This window comes from Poecile atricapillus, chromosome 6 (assembly GCF_030490865.1).
Source record: "Poecile atricapillus isolate bPoeAtr1 chromosome 6, bPoeAtr1.hap1, whole genome shotgun sequence".
NCBI lineage: Eukaryota > Metazoa > Chordata > Aves > Passeriformes > Paridae > Poecile > Poecile atricapillus.
In genome coordinates, this window is record NC_081254.1 from 35947102 (window position 1) to 35972582 (window position 25481).

A 25481-nucleotide genomic window follows, 5' to 3' on the forward strand; every position below is an offset into this window, starting at 1 on the left:
TTTTATGAGGATTGGAATCTGTGCACGGATTGCAGGCAGTGGGGTGAGCACAGGCAGGAATGCTTTGCCTCCTTTGTACCTGAGCAGGATTGGGAGTGCTGATTTCAGCAGCAGTTTGATGTTCCTCTGGAAGCAGTGGGAATGTGGGATGTGAGGCTGTGGCAGCCTCTGTTGGGAGGTGAAGTGTGGTGATTACACAGCCCAGGTCTTTGAGGTGGCACTAACCAGCCCCAGGTGCTGCAGGGAGAAGAGGATGAATCCCTTGGGCTTGTGCTGCAGGAGAGCAGACTGAAAAATCCCGTGTGCTTGAGCCTTTAATTTGGATTTCTGGTCCCAGAGTTTGCATAATGAATTCATCAGCATGTGTTGATTTCATGGAACTTCTTCCCTGTTCCCTGGGACTGCAGTTTCTATTCCACATCTGCTTTGTGATCTCCCCATCCTCCCCTAGACAGGGATGCTTTGCTCTACAAACCTTTCTTTACCAGGCTGAGGGGTGGATGTTGTATCCAGGCTCGGCTTTCCAAAAGGGCTCTTTGCTTTTGTATTTTGATATGTGACACCTAAATTCCAAATTATTCCTGTTTCCTGGTGAGATGGCTAACAGCTGAAAACTTGGATTTGTGGAATTTAGGTGGATTTTGAAATGGAAGTAGTCTATCAGGAAATTTTTGTCAAGTTTATGCTCTTAAGTTGGTTTTGTTTGTGTGGGTGAGTTAGTAATTAAAATTAAATACACAGCAATTAAACACATCCTGTGAACCACCATCTCTGCCATGTACTTGTCTCCACTATCACTCTGATTTTATACCCTCCAGGATGACTTGTTTTATCCAGGATATCCAGCCTATGGAAAATTGAAATTCAGGTGGGATGTGCAGGGCTGAAGCAGGATCAGAAACCACCCAACGGTGCTGTTGAGCTGGGGAGGAGCAGCTGGGAGGTGCCATAAATGAACTTTTTAATGCTTTTCCCCTTTTTTCTCTCCTAGGTTGGTACAGGGGTTATACACTACGGAAGAAATCCAAGAAGGTGAGTGTTGCCAGAGTGTGTGGGCCTCATTTTTCTCTTGGAATAAGATGGATTTTGGCACTGGGTGTGTGGGTTTGATGGAGCTGGATCCCAGGTGTGCACTGGTCCCTGCTGCTCTGTGTCCTCAGCCTCTGGTCAGTGGGAATTTTTCAAGTTAATAAAAAATTCTTTTAGCAAGGTCTAGAAGATGAGTGGTGTATCCAGCTCTGGGGTCCAAAGGGAGGAGATGGAGCTGCAGGAGAGTCCAGAGCAGGCAGAGGGAGGGAGGAAAGGCTGGGATTGTTCAGCCTGGAGAGGAGGAACTTTGAGGTGACCTCAGTGTGGCCTCCCAGTGCCTGAAGGGGCTCCAGGAAAGATGGAGAGAGACTTTGGACATGGGATGGAGTGACAGGACAAGGGGAAGTGGCTTTAAGTTGAAGGAGGGGAGATTTAGGTGGGATATTGGGAAGGAATTGTTCCCTGGGAGGGTGGGGAGGGGCTGAGATGGAATTCCCAGAGCAGCTCTGGCTGCCCCTGGATCCCTGGAAGTGTTCAAAGCCAGGCTGGAGCAGCCTGGGACAGTGCAGGGTGTCCCTGCCCATGGCAGGAGTAGAACTGGATGAGCTTTAAGTTCCCTTCCAAGCCAGGCTGTTTTATATTTGTGTGATCCCAGTTTTTGCAATTTAAAGGGAAATCGGTCACTGAATCTTGACATTCATCACCTTTTTTTGCTGCACCAAGCCTTTCCTCAGTAAAAAGTTCAAACCTTGGTTTCTTTGGAGGCTTCTTTGAAATGCTGTGAAATTCCTGGTGGAATGCAGTTGCAGCTTGGAGAGGGATGTGGAGCCAAACCTTGGGAATTTTCAGCCGTTCCCTTTGGAGGGAGGAGGAGGCTTCTCCTGCAGTGGAATTTCAGTGTGCACCAAGGGCTGCATTTACAGCAGCTTTTCTGAAATGAAAAGAGAGAAAACCACACAAATACTGGTTGTGGCATCGTGTTTTATTTTTTGAGCCTTTTACTTCATAGGAGTAATTAAACAAAATTAAACTTCAGGCTTTGCTGGTTTTTTTCACTGAAACACTGCGAATGCCATGTTTGCCTCCAGAGGTGTGTTTTTAAGTTGTTTCCATCTCTAAAAGTAAAGAGTTGGGTGGTTCATCCCACCCATTTCCTTACCAGGCCTGGGTTTTTACTCTATTTTTGTACTTTCCTTTTTTTTCCTGTGTGTGAACACATTGAATTTCTTACAAACCATATTTCATGAACGTGCTTTTTTACAGTCTGAGAAGCAATTAGACATTTCTCTGGTCTTAAATTAATTCCACGTGTTGCTACATTTGTCTGACTGCCACTAAATTTAGTGATTTTTAAATAGTTTTTATACTGGGGTAGAAAGTCACATGTCTGTGCCCTCTTTCCCCTGTGGCTGCCCAAGAATTCCTATTATTGCATTCCCAGATGATCAGAAAATTCAACTCCTACCTTGAAGGGTGAGATGGTGGAATTGGCTTTATCAGCTTGACTTGGATTATTTTAAAAATATTATTTTATTTCTGACATCTTGATTAATTTAGAATATTTTTTCAGAGAAGCTGTAAGGTTGCTGTAACATCTTGAAAGGACAGGCAATGCAGAAATTCAATATATATCAAAAAAGTCCCAAACACAGTTTTGATGCTGGAGGATGTGATTGGCTCTGCACACCCAGCAGTGTTTTGGCATATTTTAGGTAATAAACACAATATGTTGTGTGCAACTGGTTAAATAACACATTTTTTTCCTCTCCCTCCCTCTCCAAGGGCATATTCCCTGCCTCCTATATCCATCTTAAGGAAGCAATCGTTGAAGGCAAAGGGTAAGTTGGATTTGAAAAGAAGAAAACTCCTTTTTCCTGTTTTATCCACATCATTTCCATCATTACCAGGTAACTTACACTTGTTTCCAGGTGGTTTTCTGCCTTTCTGAGAAGTTATTTTGTGATTTTCCTGTTCCTTTCCTTGGTGTGTGCAATAGTTTGAGCTGTGTTTGTTGTTCAGTAGCTGTTCAGGTCCTTATGTATCAAATCAGCTTTGCTGGACATGCAGGTAAAAGTCTCTTAAGATGAATATAAAAATTAAGTTAAAAACCAGGAAAAAAACCCCAACCAAATCCCAGAGGAAGAAAGGAGGTGAAGTGAAATTAATAAATCATTACCCAGGTATGAAATGGAGTGAAACAGGATTAAAACGTTTTATTCCTTTGTGCCTGATTTATTTTTATACTCTGTTAAATATGTAAATGATCAAACTGCTAATCATGAGATTGCTGCATAATGACATCTTCCTTGCTGATTGCAAAACTGCCTTTAAGTACCCTCCTTCTGCAATATTCAAAGGTCTGGCTGGTGTTTCTTACCTTCATGGCACCTCATTTTCAAACAAATCATACAGAAACTTCGTGGTAATGAATTGAATCCTAATTTTTCTGTTACAAGACCAATATTTTGAAAAAAAAAGAACAGTGAAAGAGGAGTATGGTGTTGTAGGTTGGGAACGTGTGGTTTATTTATTTTACAAGAAACAACCAAGAAAATAGTCAGTAATGAATGTTTTATGGTGAGGCATTGATATCCTTGGGGGTGTAGAAATGAGGGGAGGGTGGGAAAAATCTGCTGGGTGTGGAGGGATTGGATAAGAGGGGATGGCCTTAAACTGAAGGAGGGCAGGGCTGGATGGGATATTGGGAAGGGATTGTTCCTTGGGAGGGTGAGGAGGAGCTGGGATGGAATTCCCAGAGCAGCTGGGGCTGCCCCTGGATCCCTGGCAGTGCCCAAGGCCAGGCTGGACATTGGGGCTGGGACACCTGGGATTGTGGAAGGTGTCCCTGCCATGGCTGGGATGAAACAGGATCATCTTTGATCCCTTCCAACCCAAACCATTCCATGATTCCATAATCTAAGCACATCAAAATTCCTTTTATGTGGCTGTACTGGTGTCCGGTGCTTCAATATCTGCTAACATCTTCATTTTGCTTATAAATTCCTAACAAGTGATGCTAATTCCAGCCCAGTTCTATTCAGTTCCCTTTGGAAGTGAACAGTTCTTCCTTAGGAATTATTCTAGATCAGGTGATTTAGATTAGATTTCAGCATAATAATTTCCATAATAATTTTCAGCATAATAATTTAATAATTTCCAGAGAGGAGGCTGCTCTGTGCAGCGCTGGTGTCACCGTTCCTGGGATTGCTCAGAAACCCTGTGGACGTGGCACCTGGGGACATGGGTTAGTGGTGACCATGGTGGTGCTGGTCACACTCAGTGACCTTAAATCTCCTTCAAAACCTTGAAAATCCTGTGGTTCTTCATTGTCACTGAAGTTGCTGCTTAATTCAGCCTCTTTTTTTAACTCTTCAGCCAACACGAGACGGTGATCCCCAACGAGCTGCCCCTGATCCAGGAGGTCACCACCACGCTGAGGGAATGGTCCATCATCTGGAGGCAGCTCTATGTGGTAAGGACAGCCCAGGAAAACGTTCACTGGGAGAGTTTTATGGGAAAAGTGGTTCTGGGAAAGGGACAGGGACAAAGAGGAAGGAACTCTTTATTTATTTATGAAAGAACTCTTAATGAATTTCCCCTTCTGTTGTTGTTTCTAAAGGCTGTTTTGAGTTCTGAGCATCCATGTAGCATCATCTCTGTTAAAGCACAAATCTGTGTTTTTTTGTGCTTGATAAAGCACAAACCTCTTGCCTGTGTTCTCAAATATCTTTATTTTCTTGCTCAGAATCAGATTTTTTTAGTGTTTCCTTGATCTAGCAATAATTTGTTGAGCAGTTATAATCCCTTTTTATACACTACACTTTTTAGTGTAGGTTCTGTTATAGAAAATGTTTGATTTTTAAGGTGTATATTTGGAGTATATAACTATATATGTATATTTGGAGTAATTTAACATGTAACTTTTAAAAGAAATTAAAGAAATGGTTTTCAGGTGTTTTCTTAAAGCAGTCGGTCTCTGTTATGAAATAATTGAATATTTAATGTTGAATTTGTAGATATAAACTGAATGCTTTATAAAATTATCAGTGTAGGCCTTTAACCTCTCAGTATTCCTTTACATAAAGTTGATTGTTCCCAAATTTTGACACCTTAACTTGCACACTTGTTTATTTTGATACACAGATGTTTCAACCACATAAGAATATATCCTTAGAAATTTGTAGTGATAATTATTGATAATCTCTCAGATGGGAAGCTACAAAAACAAGATCAAAGAGCACAAACTTGTATTTAAAAGTGCAGTTCAGATGTAAAGCAAGGCCTGCTGTGGGATTTAAGGTGCCTGGCCCACTCTTGGGATGCTCTCATTGTGCAAGGTCACTGTAACAAGATAATGGGAACATGAAATTCCTTTATTTAAAGCAGGGTTTAATGCAGTCTCTGTTTCCCATAAATATGTTTGAAATCTTGTATCATAAAAGTGCAAGCTGTGTAATGAAGACACCGAGTGGTAATGAAGACGTTTGTGCTGACTAATGTGGCTTTTAATCACACCCATGAAAATAAAGATTAGGAGTAAGAGTGTAATGGAAATGATGGAGTGTGGCAATAGAGGAGATGAAGGATAATATCTCCTATGAAAAGAAACAGATTATGTATTAAAGAGAGAGTTTAAGGAGCTGGAATAGCAGGGAGTTTGTGTGGTGGGGAGCAGGGAAGGAGCAGAAATAAAGGAGGAGGAACAGAATCTCAAGAGGGCACTGCTTTGCCAGGGTGGGAAATGGGTTTGGGGCTTGGAGCAGCCAGGGATTGTGGAATTAGTCCCTGCCCATGGCAGGAGTGGCACTGGGTGGGATTTAAGGTCCCTCCCAACTCAAACCATTGGGGAAATCCAAAGCACTGGAACCAAGGGCAAAGCTGTTCCCAGTGCCCTCTTGAGATTCTGTTCCTCCTCCTTTATTTCTGCTCCCTCCCTGCTCCCCACCACACAAACTCCCTGCTATTCCAACTCCTTAAACTCTCTCTTTAATACATAATCTGTTTCTTTTCATAGGAGATATGACACAAAGCTTTAGAACAATCCTTTAGTGCTTTGCTAATAGTTTTGAATCCAAGAGCAGGCAATTGAGGGAGGTTTGGTTTACTGTAGGTAACTGGTTTCAGACTGGGCAGTCTGCAGACTCCCATGCTGTCTCTATCTTGAATAACAAAACTCATTAAACAGCCCCACTGATGGCTTGATTCAGTTTCTAATTTGTGTTTGAATCTTGAATGGATATTCAGTTTTTGTTTGCAGAGAGCAGGGGATGTGGAATGTTTGCCATCTCTCTGGTTTATGATTGCCTGCAGCCTGGAAAATCAGGAACCTCTTCCCCATTTGGATTTGTCTGTATTTAGCTCCCAGCCATATGTGCCTGTTGTGTCTTTCTCTGCTACATTAAAGAGCTTTTAATAATGGGTATTTTCTCTCTGTGAAGGTTCTCCCACTATAATCAAGCCAGCTTTTGGATAATCTGAACAGACTGAAGTCTTTAAGTTTCACAGTTAGATATCCTTTTCCCAGAGTCTTGGAGTCATTATGTTCTTTTCCTGCATCTTCTGCAGTTTTTCCTTGTTATTTTTTTTAAAGTGGAGGATTTTACTGTAATTATTTAATTATTCCTAGCTTAGCTGAGTGTTGCCAAGGCAAGTTTGTATATGCTGCGGGCAGTATTTAATATCCACAGTTCCAGGCTTTATAGACAATTGGGATATTTAACTTCCTATCAAGTTTAGGTCTGTCCTGGTGTTTCACTGTCCTTTAAAAGTTACCTGTGGATTTGTATGGCGCTGATGTGCACAATGAGGGATTTTCAGGTCTTATTGTGGAGGTTTAAGCAGGGAAGGAAAGGATTCTCCCATCTGTTGCAGAACTTGAGCCTCTTGCTGTTAAAATGCACCATTTCCAGCCCTGTTCTGCTCAGCACAGAAGGTCACTGAACAAAGCTACCCTGGGAATCAATAAAAGGACTTTTTCCCCTTGGATGCCTGGAAACAGCATGACCCAGGTTTTAAGATAACATAAACCCAAGCATTTACACCTATTCAGCTCCTTAAATCTGAGTTCAGCTCTCTGAATATTCTGTGTTCTGTGCTGTAGGAAGTGAGGCTCCTGTCTCAGAGCCGCTGTAGGCTTACCCTTTGAATTCCTATTATAATTCCAATTTATCCTGTGTATTCCCAAACCTTCAAAGCTGATTTCTCCCCCATTTTTTTCCCCCCACAACAGCAGGACCACAGGGAAATGTTTCGCAGTGTGCGGCACATGATTTACGACCTGATTGAGTGGAGATCCCAAATCCTCTCCGGGACCCTGCCCCAAGACGAGCTCAAGGAGCTGAAAAAGAAAGTGACTGCCAAAATTGATTATGGCAACAGGTTTGTGAGCAGCATTTTCCAACTTTTTCTGCCTGAAACCAGATCACCCTGTGTACGACACATCAGCTGTCAGTGAATTCTTGGAGGATTCTTTTTTTCCCTGTAGCTGTAGATGGAATATTTGTATATTCACACTTTGGTTACAGCAACATAAAGATTGAAGTTGTGGCAGCATCTTTATAATATGTAAAATGGAATCCATCTCTCTCTCAATGGTATCATCAATTTGCTGATGGTATGAAGCTGTAATTTTTTAAGGCCAATTCAAAAGTGCGAGTATTGCCTGCCTTGAAAATAGAATTTTCAACTCCACTTGCTTCTGTGGCACAAACAGTTGTCACCCTGTGAGCACCACCAGCTGCCTGTGCCCTCGAGTCACTCAGCTGTAATGTGATGTTGAAGGATTTGGCTCACAAGCACCATTTAGCTCTTGGTTCCTCTCTTTCCGCAGCATCCAGCTGGTAGCACAAGATGAACAGGGAGATTTCATAAAAGAAAGGAGCAATTTAGCACAAGAGAGTGGAAGTTAGGAAGGAAATACTGACCCAAAAAGTAGTGCAGGTTGCATGTGTTGGGTGTTTTATGATTCAGATGTATTCTCTCCCCAGATGGTTGACTGGTTGGCTAAAGACAATTTTTGTAAATATGAGTTTTGGATTATAACTTGTCTATACAATTATGATTTTGCATTTTGTTGAAAAAAGAGGAATCAAATCTTACTCTTCACCATTTGAAACAGGGTTTTGAATACTGAGACAATGTTGTAGTGCTCCCTCCAGCCCTACCCATTATGTGGGATTCTGTTGTCCTACACACCTGGGGAGTGAAAAAGTTTGCACCAGCCCAGTCTTCAAATGCTTTGTGATGCAAATATCTCATCATATTTCAGCTATTTGTGTTTAATTCCTTAAGAACTTCCAAATTTGCAGTATTTCTGTTTGTGTACTTTACCAGCAAAAGCTGTGATTAAAAAAAAAAAAAGAAATTAAATAATCAGTAACTGCATTCAGTCAGTAATTATCATTTGTGATCTGAGAAATGGACAGTGGTACCTCTGCAGACAATTAACCAGATGTTACTGGGATTATTTGTTTGGCTACTGGATTTCACCATCTGCCCAAGGAGTTGGTAAAGGTTGCTCTGAATAACCTCCAGATGCTCAGCCTTCAAATCCAGTGGAACATCTTGTGCTGTGCTTTGTGTTTGTAAGGTTCTGATGGAGTAATTAAGTGATCAGAACGTTCTCTGGGGAGTGCAGGAGGGAGGTGAGTGTGAACTTGTGAGTAAATCCTCACCACTGAAAGATAACATATGTTCCTAATAAAACCCCACATTCACTTGTGCCTGAAAGGAGCGTGAATGGGGATTTTAGGATCCAGACAGAATGAATTCATTATCTGCTTTATAAATACTGAGGGATCTTTCAGGTCCCAACCCAAACAATTCTAAATGTTTTCTGTCCTAATCATAACCTAACTTTTCCTTGTGACTTGTGAAACACTGATTTGTAAATAAGCATTTTCCTTCTATAAATACAGACAGAAGTTTTGCAGCATATTGTCAGAATAACTGAGGAAGCAAAAATGGCCTTGGGAATCTGTGTTTTTAATATCTTTCTGAAATTGGGTCAGGTAATTTTGTTGTGAAAACGCTTATTATTTTGGTTTGGTTGCAAATATCTGTAACTGGGACACTGGGAAAAAAAATATTCAGATTTTTCCCAAGCATCATTTGCAAGTTAAAGGCTAAAACAAAGGAATGGAATCAAAGGAGGGTTTGCTTTGACTCCTTTGGCAGCCTGTGCAAACATTGGTGTGTTGGAGTCTGGGTTATGAGACTTCCCTGGAATTTCTGAGCTTTTCCCCTGGCCCAGGCAGTTTCTCCCATGGAAGGACTCTGAGTTCCAGTGCTCTGTGGGTGTTTCTCCTGCTGTGGCTGCTGTCCAGGGAACAGTAGTAGGGAGGAACAAAACAACTTTGCCTGTTTTTCTGTTTGTTTCAGTGATTAAACCATTTTCTCACCAGAAAATTCACCTTGGGAGTGCTGGAGAGTTTTGTGGTGGCTGGGTCCAGCTCCAGAGCAGAGCATAAAAATCTGCTGCCTCCACTCTGCAGCTTGAGTGATCTTTGTCTCCCCTGCAATTAATGCAGTGCAGTTAATTGGAGGGGTTTGGGTGTTGACCCCATTAAGGGTGGGGTGAGGAGGAATCCTCCAAGCCCATGGAAATATCTTTGTGTGCCACAGCTCCTCTGTGTTTCCACGTCCCTGCAGGTTTTGCCCAGAGGGAATTTACTTCCAGATAAATCACAAAGCCCTGTGTGACTTATCAGACACAGCAAGTTTGATTTAAGCTCATTGATCAAACATATTTCATCTCTGAAGTTAGAGCAGCTCCACTGGGAGAGCTGACCAGGGAGTTAAAAGGAAACAGGGACACATTTATTGGGATGGAGGTGACAAGTTTTAGGGAAGGGACCTGATTTTTTAACCCTTGGTACAGCTGCCAGCACTGTGGAAAAGTGTGAAAGGTTTTCCTGAGCCTGGATTTGATTGTGGCAGAAAGCTTCCTCTCTGCAGAAGGTAATTATGGATGTTAACACCCTGCTGACAGAGATCTGGCTTCTGCTTTAAAAAAGGGAAACAACTTCTGCCTCATCTTGTGGGGTGTGGGGAAAACATGCATTTGCAGTTGGAGGAGAAGGTGGAGTGGGAGACATGAGCTGTGTGTGGTGGGACTTGGTTCTTCAGACTGTTGGATAAATCAGAGGAGGAGACCAAGTCTCTGGCAAATTTATTTGTTTAAGAAATTGCCTCCCCATCTGTTGTGCTGTTCCGTTTCCATTTGTTCTCCCTGTGCTGTGGGAATGAGTGACTTGGATCTCCAGGGTTGTTGACATGTTAAATTGCGTTATCATGTCTCCAATAATTTCTTTTCCATCACGTGTCAGGTATGCAAGTTGAATGCTTGGCAGGTGCTTTTCAGACATTGCTTTGAGCACTATTAATCCACAACCATTTTCTTCTGCCTTGTCTAGAATTCTGGATTTAGATCTGGTGGTTAGAGATGAAGATGGCAACATTTTGGACCCAGAGCTGACCAGCACCATCAGCCTTTTCAGAGCACATGAAATAGCTTCCAAGCAAGTGGAAGAGAGGCTACAGGAGGAAAAAGTAAGAAAAAGTCTGTGGCTTTTCCCTGTGAAACACAAGGTTGTAAGCTAATTGGATGGCTTATTTTTAGCATTGTTAATGAGGGGTTTGATGTGTTTATGAAGAATTATCAGGCTTAAACATTTTGTAAGAATTTTTATGTCTTAGGCTGGTTTATTTTCATCCTTTAAAGGGTTCAGTAGAATTTATGGTTCAGACCTGTATGAATAAATCAGCTGCATTTGTAGGTTAATATCAGAGATGTGCATGTGAGAGGTTTGTAAGTTAGGTTGTCATCAGAGTTTCTATTTGAGAATCACAAAGAATAAAATCCTCATTCTTGTGTGGTTTCTTTATGCCAATCCTAAAAACTTGCTGTTGAAATAAAAGGGGCAAATTTAAAGCCCTTCTCAGTCTTTAATTGTCAGTACCTCTGCAGTTCAAAATCTTTATTTTTAAAAGGAAAAACTTTTCTGTTTCTTTTTCTGTTGTCTATTTTTTCTCCATTTATCTCTCTCTGCTTAATAAGTGAAGACATCTTTTCTCTCCTTTTTCTCTTCTTTGTTTTTTTAACTTTTTCCTTATGGTGTGGCACTTCAAGACAGATCCAGAAAATGCTGTCTGTCATAAAACTTAACAGAAAAAAGATCACAGGAGCAGACAGTCAATGGAAACCTCCTCCTCTTCTTTCTGGAAGGTTTTAGGAAAGTTTTATAGCAGTTGGATGTCTGTTAGGCTAAGCTAAACTTTATTTTGTTCTTGAATTGCAGTCTCAGAAGCAGAATATTGATATCAACAGACAAGCCAAGTTTGCTGCCACTCCTTCATTTGCTTTATTTGTAAATTTAAAAAACGTTGTGTGTAAAATAGGAGAAGATGCTGAAGTCCTGATGTCTCTGTATGACCCACTGGAATCCAAATTCATCAGGTCAGTGTCATTTTTATCTGTGCTGACTCAGGGATGGTAGTGAGGGAGGTTTGGGGCTTAGCAAAGCCAAATTTCTGTGAAAGGCAGCGGCAGGTCCCTTCACCTGGGGCACGTTTCAGGGTCGTGCTGTGCTCGTGGTTCCCCAAGAGCAGGTGGAAATTCAGAGGTGAACACACCTGCAAGGGCTGTGCCCTTGCTGAGCTGCAGAATTCCCACACTTGGCTGCTGAGAAGCTGCTTTCTTTATAAAAATTGTGTGCACGAAGGGAAATGCCAGCTCTCTGCTCAATATTTGTTTCTTTAGGATAAGGAAATTTTGGTTTAAAAGTCTCCTGTAAATTCTGAAGTTGATTTTATCTGCTTATGTTAAAGGACATGCAGTGATAGGATATGGGAGAATGACTTTAAGCTGAAAGAGGGTAGATTTAGATGGGATATTAGGAAGAAATCGTTTCCTGGGAGGGTGATGAGGCACTGGCATGGGTTTCCCAGAGAGGCTGTGAATTCCCAGTCCCTGACAGTGCCCAAGGCTGGGTTGGAGGGGCTTGGACCACCCTGGGATAGTGGAAGATGTTCCTGCCCATGGCAGGAGCTGGAATGAGATGATCTCTATGATCCCTTCCAGCCCAAAGCATTCTGTGGTTCTGTTGCTCTGTGATTTCAACAGAAAGTCGTGGAAATGTTGTTGTTTTCAGTGAGAACTACCTGGTGAGGTGGTCGAGCTGTGGCCTGCCCAAGGACATTGACCGACTGCACAACCTGCGGGCCGTGTTCACCGTGAGTGTGCCCAGAGTCCCACAGCAGTGGCACGAGCTGGCTGTGACCAGCGTGGGGCACCTCTGCAGGGGGGAAACAGCTGCACAGGGGCTCTGGGACGGGGGATGGAGGGACAGGACAAGGGGGAATGGCTCCTGCTGCCAGAGGGCAGGGTTAGGTGGGATATTGGGAAGGAATTGTTCCCTGCGAGGGTGGGCAGGCCCTGGCACAGGTGCCCAGAGAAGCTGTGGCTGCCCCTGGATCCCTGGGAGTGTCCAAGGCCAGGTTGGAGCAGCCTGGGATAGTGGAAGATGTCCCTGCTCATTGCTGGGGCTGGAACAAGATGATTTTTAGGGTCCCTTCCAACCCAAACCATTCACGAGTCTGTGCTGCCGAAGGCTCACGAGACATTTCTAAGTGGCTGCTAAATATTCTCAACACCTGGAAAAAACTGAGTAGAAATTACTTTTCTAAAAAGTACTTTTTAACTTAGTAGAAATGGTTTGACTTTCCTAAGGAATTCATTCACACAGAACTCCAGTAAGATGTTTACATCCTGTTACAAAAGCTGCTCTACTCTGAGAGCGTTTTCTGTTAGAGGCTTGCACAGCAAAGGCAAATTCTGAGCAGCAAACCCTCCTCCCTGCTGAAATGGAACTTGAAATTCAGCTATTGGAAAGCAACCTGCTGTTACTACTGTTTGTAGGACCTGGGCAGCAAGGACCTGAAGAGAGAGAAGATCAGTTTTGTGTGTCAGATTGTGCGTGTGGGCAGGATGGAGCTGCGGGACAACAACACGAGGAAGCTCACGTCGGGGCTGCGCAGACCCTTTGGGGTAGCAGGTACCTCTGGGGTGGATCTCTCCATCTCCTGCTCAATTCTTCCTTGGAAATTGGGTGGTGGAACTGCTGTGGGGTTGTAGAAACTCAGAGATGTTCCAAATCTCATCAGACTGGTTGCTGTGTCCTGAACCCTCCAGGGTTTGCCATCACGAGATGCCAAAGCTCATTTGCACCGTGTTATTCCATGGGCAGTTCTGAAATTCCACAGCTGATGATTCCATCCCTCTCCTGAGTCACTGTTGCTTCAGTTCCCCAGGGGCTTCTCTCTTCCCACCTTGCTCAGTTCATGCAGAGCCCTTGGTTTGTCTTTGCAGTGATGGATGTTACTGACATCGTTAACGGGAAGGTTGATGATGAGGACAAGCAGCACTTCATCCCATTCCAGCCGTAAGTAGGAAGCAGTTGGAAGAACAGGCAGGAATGAATAAAACCAAGATTTTAACTTGGATTTAAAAAAAAAAAGCCAGTATTTTAAGTGAATTTATCTCCATGGGATATTTTCTCCAGAGTAACATTGCTTATACGTCTTCCCTGATAATTTGCCATTACCTGAAACAGTGAAATCCCCAGAAACTTTAGGGTTTTTTGAGTTTAAAGCATGCACTCCCAGGTTTGCAGCCTTGTTTTCTTTTTGTTTAAAGATGTCAGGGGGAGAATGTGTAAGAAGTGAAACGCTTAAAGTAATTTCATTGCTAGTTTAGCTCTGCCTGAGATCAACAGAGATCAGGTTCCATCCATAGATCCTAGGTGGTTTTACTTCCATGAAGTAAAGGTAGAATGGACAAGGCAAATTAATTTACATGAAGTAGGGATGCTTAGTTTTCCCATTGTGGGAAATGCTGGTCTGCCATCTGTTTCAAAAGGCAAAACATAGTTATGGGAGCTAAATTCCTTTATTAATACACTAATGGATATTCAGATGGGCTTTTAATACTATTTAAAAAAAAAAAACTTGACATAATAAAATCTTAAATTAACTTTGTTTTGAGAAATAGGCATAATTCAGGAAGCCCTTGTGGTTTGAAGAGTAGGACTGGTGAGAGGACTGCAAGGTGTGCAGGTCCTGCGGGGATAGGAATAACTAATTTGTTAATGACAAAATCAAAGTAAAATTCCATTTTTTTAAGAAAAACAGGGTTTAGGGAAGAGAAGGATACATTTATTGTGTGTAAACAACAGCAAAGTTGTTTTTTAGCCAGCCTGGAAATATGCAACGAAAATGAACCTTTCAGAGGGGGTGCTAATGGAACATCCAGTTTTCTGCTCCATTAGCACTGATTCATTTTTCCTGTTACATATACACAGAGCTTTAAAAAGATGCACAATGTGATTTTTCTTTTTCCCCTGTAATAAATGAAAACATTCTCCTGAAAAAGTCTATCCCAAAGAATATGAATAGGGTGGAAACAAAGGCAGGGTGACCGCTGGTGTTGTTATTTCCATCGTAGACTTGGGCTGTGTATATGAGGCACATTTTTCTCCTCATCCCATGCTTTGTTTCTGTTGTACCACATGCAATTCTGTTTTCATATCTTTGTTTGTATTCATTCACTGGCCACCAGCACAATGGCTGTCAAAAGCACTTGGCAAGATTTACTTCAGTGCCACCTAATGCTGCTGTTTATTTATCGTCCCCATCTTCTCATTTATTCACCGAGTTTGGGTTGTCTGCTCTTCTCCTCCTTTTCCCTGTGAGATTGATGGGAGCTTTTCCTTCAGGCACTCCGCCTGTGGAATGACAGAGGTGACCCTGGAGGTGTTGCAGGGCCAGTCTGCTATAAATATATCTATATTTCAATATTTATATAAAAAAGAGAGCTGCCTGTGTGGGTTTTCAGTGCTTAATTGGGGACTCTCAGGTGGGAGACCTCCTCCTGCTCCCTGAGGACTGTCCCTGAGGGAGCAGAGCCCTCACAGGCGTGCTGGACTCTCTGTGGTAGATCAGCGTTCTTCTGATTAATGATCTCCCTCTGTCTTTCTTGTTACCTTTCCTGTCCTTTGTCCTGCGTTGACTAATAAATACTCTTTGTCACAACTGTGATACGATCTTTTGTGTTCCCTTGTCACTGTGACTTCTGGTTTTCTGTGCCCCTTTGTCTCCTGGTGTTGGTCGTCATGTGCATCCTCCAGGCTAGCGTTGGATGACGCCATTCGACACAAGCAGCTGAACATATCATCCCGTTTTTCACCCAGGGTGGCAGGGGAGAATGATTTCCTGCAGACTGTTATAAACAAAGTGATTGCTGCTAAAGAAGTCAACCACAAGGGTCAGGGTAGGTACCTCTCGTTCCGTGCGCCTCGGTTTGTTCCGCGTGCTGGCGGTTTCGATTTTGGAATATAAAAAAATTGTTTGTGCGGTTTGTTCCTCCCTTCCCCGCCCCTCAGGGCTCAGCCTCATCCTCCCCCTTGCCCAGAATTTTTCCCCTGCCCAGTGTGGGCTCTGCATTTTGTGGCATTGTTCAGCTCTTGGATGTCTTTGTGTTTCTGCTGGAGAGGGTCCAGGGGAGGCCACAAAGATCATCAAGGGTCTGGACATCTCTCTGATGAGCAGAGACTGAGGGAGCTGGGCCTGGTTCCTCTGGGGAGGAGGAGACTGAGAGGAAATCTCGTTCTTCCATAGAAACCCATCCAGAGGGTGTCAGAGGATGGGGCCAGACTGTTTTCAGTGGTTCCCCATGAAAGGATGAGTGGCCACAAACTAAAACACAACAAGTTCCACCTCACCACGAGGAGGAACAACTTTCCATGAAGGGTGGCAGAGCAGCTCTGGAGCAGCTGTCCAGAGAAGGACGTGGAGTTTCCCTTTCTGCAGACATTCCCAGCCCACCTGGACACGTTCCTGTGTCACCTGCTCCCCTTGGCAGGACTGATGATCTCCAGAGGTCCCTTCCAACCCCACCTATCTGTGACTGTGACTCTCTGCTGGAGGTTCTCTCGCTCACCTCTTGTGCCCTTGAGCTGTGGATTTTTGCCTCCCCATGCTGAAGGAAGGGATATTCTCTTCCTTCTCTTCCTTCCCCTTGTTTTTCCACTCTGCAGCTGCACTTGGAATATTTTTTTCCTTCCCCAGGAGGCCTGAGCTGGCAGGAGCTGAGGAGGGAGCCAGAGCCAGGCCACCCCTCTGAAACCTTCCCTGGAACCTTCTCTAGGGCACTGCTCTGGGGTGATTTATTTTTGTGTGTGATCTCATGATCATGGTGTGTCTGTGCCCAGTCATTCCTCTACTGCCTTCAGTATTTTCTGAATTCTGGATTAATGTGGAGTTATGCTGATTAATACAGAGTTCCCACCAAACTGAGTATCTGTATCTGACCAAACCTTGGGAAAACTACACACTTTTCCCTGATTTTTACACTAATTAATAGCCAACAAAATTTTACATAAACCTTAATTTTAGATTCTCCTTTAGCTAATGAGGAAAAGTTTTATCTGCTTCCCCTCCTTGTTTTCACCTGTGGCCAGTGTGTATCCGATAAGAGGAAACATTTCAGTGTCTTTGATTCCAGATTCTTTCCCTAAAAAAGTGCCCAAGCCACCAGAAAAAGGATTAAGAGTTGTTCTTTAGCCAGTCAGTGCAGGTACAGTTGCAGCTCAGTGAAACAGCAGCTGTCAGAACCATCCCTGGCAACAAATCAGCCCAGAAACTCTTACAGAGATATCATGGAAAAGACAAGGCTGCCAAGTGTACACAAAATGAATGTACAGTTAATTCTCTAACAGGGTAACCCACAATTTATTTCATGGATGAATATTTTTGGGGTGTTTTTCCTAGCTTTTAATTTTAGGATTTTCTTCTGCAAATTGCTGCTGTGATTATTTCATGCTTAAACTTGATTGCCAGCCACTTCACCAAGTGGAAGGCTTCTTTGGGTTGGGTTTCTTTTTTATTTTTACAGGATTTTTTTTTTTCCCTTTGGCATCTTTCTTTTTCCTGTAACAAATGTGCCTGATGTTAGTTGGCAAGCAGCAGCTTTTTAGTGGCTTCTTCTGCTCTTGAGCAGAAAAATATCAGCTGTGTGAAGCTGATGCTGTAGATTTGTGTGCTCAGAGCAGTGAAAACGATGTATGGGGGTGGTGATCAGTCAGTTTGGGTTATGGATCTGCTGGTATTGCTTGCTTGGAATCCTTGGGTTTTTCCATGCAAATCATCCTTGCTCCTTCTTTTTTTTTTTATCCCCGTGGAAGATAAACATCTCATTACAAAGAACATGGAACATAATCAGAAATAATTCTGTGTGCTGTACTCATATTTTTGTGTGAAGTGATGAGATCCTTGGAGTGTTTTAAAATATTTTGTGGGTTTTTTTAGTAAAGGAAGATCAGTTATCTTAATGTACCTTAATTATTTTAACCTTCTTAACTTTTTCGATTTGTGAAAAGAAATCTGTAGCATCTAAGACTAAATCCCAGCAGTTTCATAATTGTGGTTTTTCTTTTTTTTTTTACATAACAGGTCTGTGGGTGACTTTGAAACTTCTTCCAGGAGATATCCATCAGATTAGGAAAGAATTCCCACATTTAGTGGACAGGTCAACAGCAGTGGCTCGGAAAATGGGCTTTCCTGAGATTATCATGCCTGGTAAGGCACTTAATTAATGCTGCTTTATTATATCTAAACCTGCTTTAAATATCTGTATGTACAGAAGGTTTTGGAGGAAAAAAAATAATTAAAGATGAGTTTAAGGTATGGTATGCATTAAATAAAAAGCATTGTCAAAAGATGTTGTCTCACTGAAAATAAATGTGAAATATTTTGGTGGTACCTGCATCAATAAATAAAGCTCCTTCCCCTGTCAAGAAGACAGGAAATCCCAGTGAGAGTGGAAATTCTCCTTTTTTTTTCCCAGTTAAAAAGAATGTACACAAAGTACACGCTTTGTATTTTCCCCATAGCAAGGGCATTTGTAAAACTTATCTCCTGTGCTGAATCCAAAGCAGATTTTTGAGGCACAGGCTTGATTTAGAGATAGCAGCTCTCTTAGGGTTTGTACCAGATTTGGATAATGCATTTGAAAGAGAGACACGTCACCTTTTTTTTATAAATAAATGTATTCTGTGCATGTTCAGTTCAAGTGTTCACAAAAAAAAAAAAACCAACAAAAAAAACAAACCAAAAACCATGAAAACCAACCCAAAATCGTGGTGTTTCTCAAAATAAAATCTGCCATGAGCAAGAGCAGAACCTGCAGTGTCCTTTGCAGATTGATGGGCTCTGGAGGATCCATGAGATGTTTCCAGAGCCCATCCCTGTTCCAGATGTTGCTGTGGCTGCTGACAGATGTCTGTCAGATGTTTTACAGTCTCTTCTACAAGTGTGAGTGCCTCAGCACCTTGTTTGCATCCTGTGTTGGCTCATGAAATTATTGGAGATCCCTTGTTTCCCCAGCTCATTTTCAAAATTTCAGTTGAATTGGGGTGGAGCTGAGGAGCATTTTAAGACATAAATCTAAATACAGCCCTCCCCTGCAACCCCCAAGCCAGCAAAAACATCAAACCTCTTCCTGCTGTAACAAATTAGAGACCTCTTGTGGGCTGTTAAAATATTTTAAATTGCAAAATACCTTTGTGTGGGATAAATGACTGTGTTGAAACATTTCCTTTCAAGTGAACAATGAAAGAAGTTGTGTAAAAATAAAGTAAATGGAAGCATGGTGCTTTAAATGTTTTGCCATTGTTTCTGTGTGTCCTTGCTTTCACAAATCCTTGGGTTTACTGTGAGAATTGTGGGTTATTTTGTGCTTTGCTTTCCCTTGTAGGAGATGTTCGTAACGACATCTACGTCACCTTGGTGCAGGGAGATTTTGACAAAGGCAGTAAAACCACAGCAAAGAACGTGGAAGTCACAGTGTCTGTTTATGATGAAGATGGCAAGAGATTAGAGGTATTAAAGTATTTAATGTCTGGGGGCTTTCTGATTTTGATACATATCATGTTGAGCCTTTTCAACAGCTGTATTTGTCAGCTCAAGGTCCCAGTTTTTATTTTCAACCCAACTTTTGTCATCATTAAATACATCTTGCCTTATCAATGCATGCATTTTGATACCATGAGGAGCATTCTCTCTTATGCTGACCTACTTCACTGATTTATTTTTTGTTTATTTCACTGCGAAAGTGGAGTTTAAGTGACACAAGCACTTCCCTTTTTGTTTTTGCAGAGTGTTATTTTTCCCGGTGCTGGTGATGAAGCCATCTCAGAGTACAAGTCAGTGATCTATTACCAAGTAAAGCAGCCTCGCTGGTTTGAGACTGTAAAGGTATTTAAACTGTTAAAATAACTTGTCTGGGTGTTAATGTGCCATTAATACAGCTTCCAGTGGGAAACAGAACTGGGGAAATTCAGTGTCTGTGTTCAGCAGGGCAAGGAATAGCTCAGCTAAGAGAGGCTTTGGCGTTTATTGCATATTGAATTTTATTTCAGCCATTGCTCAGGATGACTGTGGTGGGGAAACTCCAGCATCTCCTCAGGAGTGGTTTGCTCTGTTTCCATGAAGCTGACCTCGAGGAGAGCAGGATATTAAAGCTGAAACACATTTCCCATAGTGTTGGACTCATCACTGTTTGGGGAGCTGGTTGTGCTTTAAGCCTGCTCGTTTTGCTGGGGTAATAACGTTTCCACTGCCAGGTTTGGAGGTTGATGGTGCCTGTCTGGAGTCCATTCAGTCTCTGCAGCAGAGGAGCAGGGTGTTGCTCACAGGGGCCTTGGAGCTGCTCCCCACAGCAGAATTTTCCCTCCCAAGTCACCTTGTTGTGTCTGTAGGCAGAAAGGGGTCGCTGGGGATGGATGTACTGCTGGGATTGTCACTCACTGATCATTTGGAAGTGCTGGAAGGTGTCTGGGTGGGCTTGGGGGAGGCTGAAGGTGCTGCCCTGACCATTTCCTTCCTCCTCTCCCCTGGTCCAGGTCGCCATCCCCATCGAGGACGTGAACCGCAGCCACCTGAGGTTCACCTTCCGCCACAGATCCTCCCAGGACTGTGAGTAACTCAGCCTCTCCTTGGGAACTCCTGGCACTGCTGCTGCCAGCGTCTCCTGGGGCAGGGAAGGCATTCCCACATTCCCAGAACTGATTATTGCCATTGCTTTTAGTGCAGGATTAAATTTGGGATGTTTTACTTTATGCCATATCTCAGCTTCTTTTTCCCTTTGCATCTTTCTCACTCTCAGCTATCCTGATTGTTTTCTTTCCCTGCCCAGATTTTTCTCCAAAAGGAATAAATGGAATTTTTTACTAGGTTACTAATAGAGTAAAACTTTCCATTAGTAACTCAGAGGGTTGTGGAATTTTGTATCTTAGAGGCAGGGAGTAGTAAAGATCTTCAACAAATGGGAATGTGAAAGTTTACAGTTGGCTTAGCATCAGTAATTGAAGTCTTTGGGATTAAGAAAACTAATAAAATAATGTAGAGAATGATACTTTTTAAGAAAAGCAATCTTCCAAAAGTCATTGTCATTATTACCAGAATTATGATTTTGTGCTACAAATTATTAGAGTCAGAAATGTTCTCACGATGACTCAAATATTTAGGTTGGCCATAGCCTAAATATTTGAAAGAGGTCATTCCTAAATATGAAAGATTAAATATTCCTAAATATTTAATTCCTAAATATTCCTAAAAAATGAAAGAGTGCCTTTCAGGGCTTCCTGTGTGGCTCCTTGGGCTGTCTCAAGGTGGTGACACTTTCCTTCTGGCTTTACTTCTCAGCTTCCTTTGTGATCTCTCCTTCATCTGTTGCTTTGGTTTTTTTAAACTTTTGCCAGCTAACAGATTTGAGCAAGAACAAGCTGAATGCATTTTCTAGTTCCTGTTGGCTGCAGAATGGGTCAGCTTTCAAAAAATTGGGGCACTTCATCTGCAATTATGGATCCAGTTGCTGTTCTGTTTCTAATGTTCCCCCTCCAAATGTCTGTCCTCAGGGCTCTGTGCTCTGATGAGGTTCTCAGTGCTGGTGTTTAATCTTTATTCCAGCTCCCAAACACTGCCATTCTTCTAAAAACCTGGGCTTTCTCAATGCATCACATTTCTATTTTGTTTTTAAAATTTGCCTTTAAAAAACTTTCCAAAAAGAACAGACAGAATATGAAAATACAAAGGTCTGGTTACTGTTGATGTGTTCATTTGGCTTTATTTTTTTTCTTTTTTTGGTTCTGTCTTGCTTTTAGAAGACTTCCCCAGTTTTTTGTACGCTTAATTTACATGAGAATCTTTGCTGTGGTCACTCACTGACAGGTTGTCCATGTTTGTGAGATTTAGGTATCCTGACTGTAGAAATAATTCTGTGGTGATTTGTCTTCTATTTTATTTTTTTTTTTGGTAACAGCCAAAGATAAATCTGAGAAAATATTTGCTCTGGCATTTGTGAAGCTCATGAGATACGATGGGACAACTCTGAGAGATGGAGAGCACGACCTTATCGTTTACAAGGTAGAATTTTGAGTTCCCAGTAGGGAAGCTCCACTGACTTCTGGGGAATTCTGTTCCAGAATTACACTGGAAAATGTGTTTTGGACTCTTCTGTTAAATCAAACTGAGCAGCAAGTCCTGAGCAGTTGGTTTTTGTGAGAAATTGAGTGTTAAACCTTGAGTAAGTTTTCATTTCAAAGGCATTTGTTGATGAGTTTTTTGTGGGTTGGGAAAGGTGAATTCTACAGCCTTTTAAATAATCCCATTTTGGCTGCATTGTAGACAGATTAGTGCTCAATCAGTGTTGTTAAAGATTTGATAGCTCCAAACCTAAGAAAATCCAGTATAAACGTTAAAATGTTCATTTTACCGAGATTTTGACTGGATATTTTCTCCTGCTGTGTTTGAAACACCCCTTTAGGCAGAAGCCAAGAAGCTGGAGGATGCCTCGACCTATCTCAGTCTGCCATCCACAAAAATCGAGCTGGAGGAAAAGGGACACTCAGCAACAGGCAAGAGCATGCAGAACCTCGGGAGCTGCACCATCAGCAAAGACTCTTTCCAGATTTCCACTCTGGTGTGTTCAACAAAACTTACCCAGAATGGTGAGTTCCCAGAACTGCTGGAGCTCCTGCTCCTCACAGCAGGGTTGGGATCTGTGTGCTGACTTTGCTGCCTTCCCCATCCCCGTTCCACGTGGCTGGGTGGTGGCTCTGCTGGATTGGATTGTGTGGGTGAGTGTGTGAACCATCCAACCTTTTCTCTCTTTTGCTCCAGAGCAGTTGATGTCTCTGGAAAAACAGAAGAATCCCAAGTTAATTGGGACCAGGGATAACTGAGACTCTTCCCCTGAAGTGCACTGAAACAGGCTCTGTGGCATTTTACATTTCCTTGAAAAACAGCACTGAGGAAGGGGATGAGTTTGCTTTCAAGAGCAGCTAATGCCAGGGCTCTGCTCCCAAACAAGCTGGTTTATGTCACTCCAAGGTGCAATAGCCGTGTCTCAGGGCTGAGGACAGCTCTGATGTTTTCTTCTGGTGTGCAGAAGGGATGTTAGTGGAGGATGTGTTGCCTGGAGGTCGCTCTCATGTTCCCACACCTTCCCGGTGCGTGGAGTGGCCTTGGCTTCGTGTGTTCCTTTTAAACCTTGCATTCTGTGCATTTTTCTTGTTTGTCAGCTGGCTGAGTGCATCCCAAGGCTGTGTGGAAAGCTGGTGGCAGCCACCAAAGCAAATATTTCACATTTGCAGCCTGTGCCCTCTGTGTAATTCCTGTGCTCGGTTGCCATGGAGCGATCCCTTGTTCTCCTGGCTGCACCAGCAGCGAGTGGGGAGTGTGGGAGGGTCATTCCGTAGGGACTGAGTCATTCCAGGGAGCTGCTGTGACTCAGGATGTCTGTGGGGAGCTGGAAGGGAATCTTGGTGACACTGCCACATCCTCGAGTCCCCTCTGGCCAGGGGATGGCCCCGCTCTGGTGCCACTCCAGGGCCAAGCCCGGAGTTGGCCGCGGTGTTTTCCAGCGGCATCTCCCGGCTCATCCCGGGCGCTTGGCATGCAGAGCACATCGGATCCACTGCAGTCTGGCAGCCTTGGAGCCTGGCAGGGTGTTCAGCAAAAAAACTGGGATGTGGTTGTAGGATTTCCCAGCAAAGATGGGATTGCAGCTCAGCAGCAGCACAGCGGGGCTGGGGTTTGGAGAGCAGCATCCCACATCTGGAATGAAACTGCTTTTTGTTGGAAATTCTGTGCTCTCCTTCCCTTCAGCCTTCCCTAGTGCTCATTAGTAGTTAAAAGTATTTTCCAGTGATCAATATATTGATGTGGCTTTCACAGAACTGCTATTAAAATTAAGCCTGAGCATTGTTTGGTGCTTAATTTACATATTGTTTGCTTTGAAGGCCTGATCTTTATTTAATGCTGCTGTTAATTATGTTGTCTGGGAAACTTTTCCTCTGAGTTGCCGAAGTCTTTTCTCTCTCTTCAAAGTACTGTGACATTATTAAGCAAGATCACCATGTCTCGTTGAGCAGCAAAGAAACAAAGGAAAAAAATCATCATTAAATTCCTCCCTCAAGTATCAGTTTTCATCTAAAAATCGGCAGTGCTTTTCAGATGGTGATTTCTGAAGCTGATTTTAAGTTTTGTAAAGTGGCTGGTTACTATGCTTCCTTTAACTTTCTTAAAAACAAGTAAATAAAAATCCATTATTATCCTCACAAAAATGTTGAGCCAAAGCAGATTTTTCTCCTTTTGGTTACCTATAGTAATTCTTTCTTTGTCCTCCACAACTATCTTAGAACTGGCTTTAAGACTATATTTTTAGTAATTCTGAAAGTATGTGAATAAGTCATCTGGCTTTTTCTGCTTGGTGTTTGATGGTGCAGAGACTTTTTTTGGGTCTGAGCTCTTTGAACACTCCCTTGACTTCAGTTCTCTATGAACTGTGACTTTTTAATGTTGCTTTTCTATCAGTAATCAGTGTCCTTAGCAAGGAAAAGTCTTCAAAATAACAAACTTGGCCACTGCTGAGAGAGAGTGATGGTGTGAAGTATCTGCTTGGTTAACACTTGACCAGTTTTTAGTGATTTGAGCAGAATTTATTAAAGCAGGACATTCCCTGGCCTTTTCCTGGACTTTGCAGTTAATTTTGGGCAAGACTGGAGCCTTAAGACAAAGAGGAGGAGAAGAAACCTTCAGTGCCAGTGGAAGTAAATCCTCCTGGTGCCTCTTCCCAGACTTCCAGGATGTCCTTTGGTCATCAGGGTGATGGGAACAGAACTGAAATTGCATTTATGGCTTGCTGGGAACATGTTCTGTTATCAATAGGCCGAGAGCTGCTGGTGCTGTCCCCATGGATTTGCTGTTGGAAGCATCTGGGGCACCACTAAGGCTTATTCTGAGAATTTCTCTGTTTTCTTTTCTGTCTGAAGGACTCAAATCTTTGGATAATAGTCTGTTGTTCATTGGAGTTAGGACTTGGAGGAACCAGGGAGACCAGGATTTTGGAGAACAGTTGGGAGGAATTTGACTTAGCACGGTTGATAATTAAAAAAAAAGCCCTACACACACACACATATGACAAATTGAAGTGCTACAGTGGCATAAAAAGTGAAGCACAGAATTAAAATAAAAATCATACAGACTGGAAGATCAAATGTTAAAGTCAAGAAGGCAGAGAATTTCAAAGAACAGATGGGAATTTAGTTAGAGGGGAAATATTATCTAACTGAGTTCAGTGGCTGGGCTTTGAGGAAAGTTTGGGGAAGTTTTTGCACAGATACAGGTTAAGGAAAGCAGATAGGCAGGAACTTGGGGTGTTTCCTTCCACTTGTTAAATACCCTGTAAAAGGAAATCTTCATATGTCATACATAGAATAATAAATCACATTGATAAAGCCAAGTTGCTCTTGGGGACTTTGCAGCCTGGGTGTTTGTTTAAAGCTTTTGCAGCAGGAAATCACAGAATTCCAGACTGGTTTGGGTTGGAAATGACCTTAATGATCATCCAGTGCCACCTCTGCCATGGCAGGGACACCTTCCCCTGTCCCAGGAGCTCCAGCCCCAATGTCCAGCCTGGCCTTGGGCACTGCCAGGGATCCAGGGGCAGCCCCAGCTGCTCTGGCCAACCTCATTCTGTCTTCCTCCTGATGTTTTCTAACCTCAGATTTCACTTGACCTAGGCTGACTCCAGCATTCCTGTTTCCTGTAGGCTAAAATACTGTTTTACATCCTTTGACTGCATTATTTTACACACAGCCCTGTGAAAAGAGTGGGATTAACTGCCTGACTGGTGCTTTGCTGGGGTTAATTAATGCTTGCATTACCAGTGAGTGCCCATTTTTCCGTACCCTGTAAGTTATTTTTCCCTTTCAGCTGGCCTGCACTGACATTTTGCTCACAAATGGATATTCATTTAGCATTTGCTCTGCCATCACGCTGCGAGTCCACGTGGGTTTGTTTTCTTGGGGCAATCCATGATGCTGTTCAGAGCTCCT

General features: G+C 42.8%; 1 protein-coding gene across 5 annotated transcripts in view; it reads left to right on the forward strand.

The window, feature by feature from the left end:
- The window catches only part of DOCK1 (dedicator of cytokinesis 1), a 266167-nt gene that overhangs the window by 25328 nt on the left and 215358 nt on the right, over positions 1-25481 (forward strand). For 3 of the 5 annotated variants that reach the window (XM_058841868.1, XM_058841871.1, XM_058841866.1), the window contains exons 3-18: positions 992-1032; positions 2812-2867; positions 4405-4501; positions 7259-7407; positions 10443-10578; positions 11328-11485; positions 12180-12261; positions 12947-13082; positions 13397-13469; positions 15213-15355; positions 17536-17661; positions 18839-18963; positions 19240-19338; positions 19986-20058; positions 21404-21507; positions 21908-22091. In XM_058841868.1, the coding sequence (XP_058697851.1) occupies positions 992-1032; positions 2812-2867; positions 4405-4501; positions 7259-7407; positions 10443-10578; positions 11328-11485; positions 12180-12261; positions 12947-13082; positions 13397-13469; positions 15213-15355; positions 17536-17661; positions 18839-18963; positions 19240-19338; positions 19986-20058; positions 21404-21507; positions 21908-22091 (1782 nt within the window). The remainder of the gene's footprint in view (positions 1-991; positions 1033-2811; positions 2868-4404; positions 4502-7258; positions 7408-10442; positions 10579-11327; positions 11486-12179; positions 12262-12946; positions 13083-13396; positions 13470-15212; positions 15356-17535; positions 17662-18838; positions 18964-19239; positions 19339-19985; positions 20059-21403; positions 21508-21907; positions 22092-25481) is intronic. The other 2 variants (XM_058841867.1, XM_058841869.1) reach the window with 2 other exon arrangements.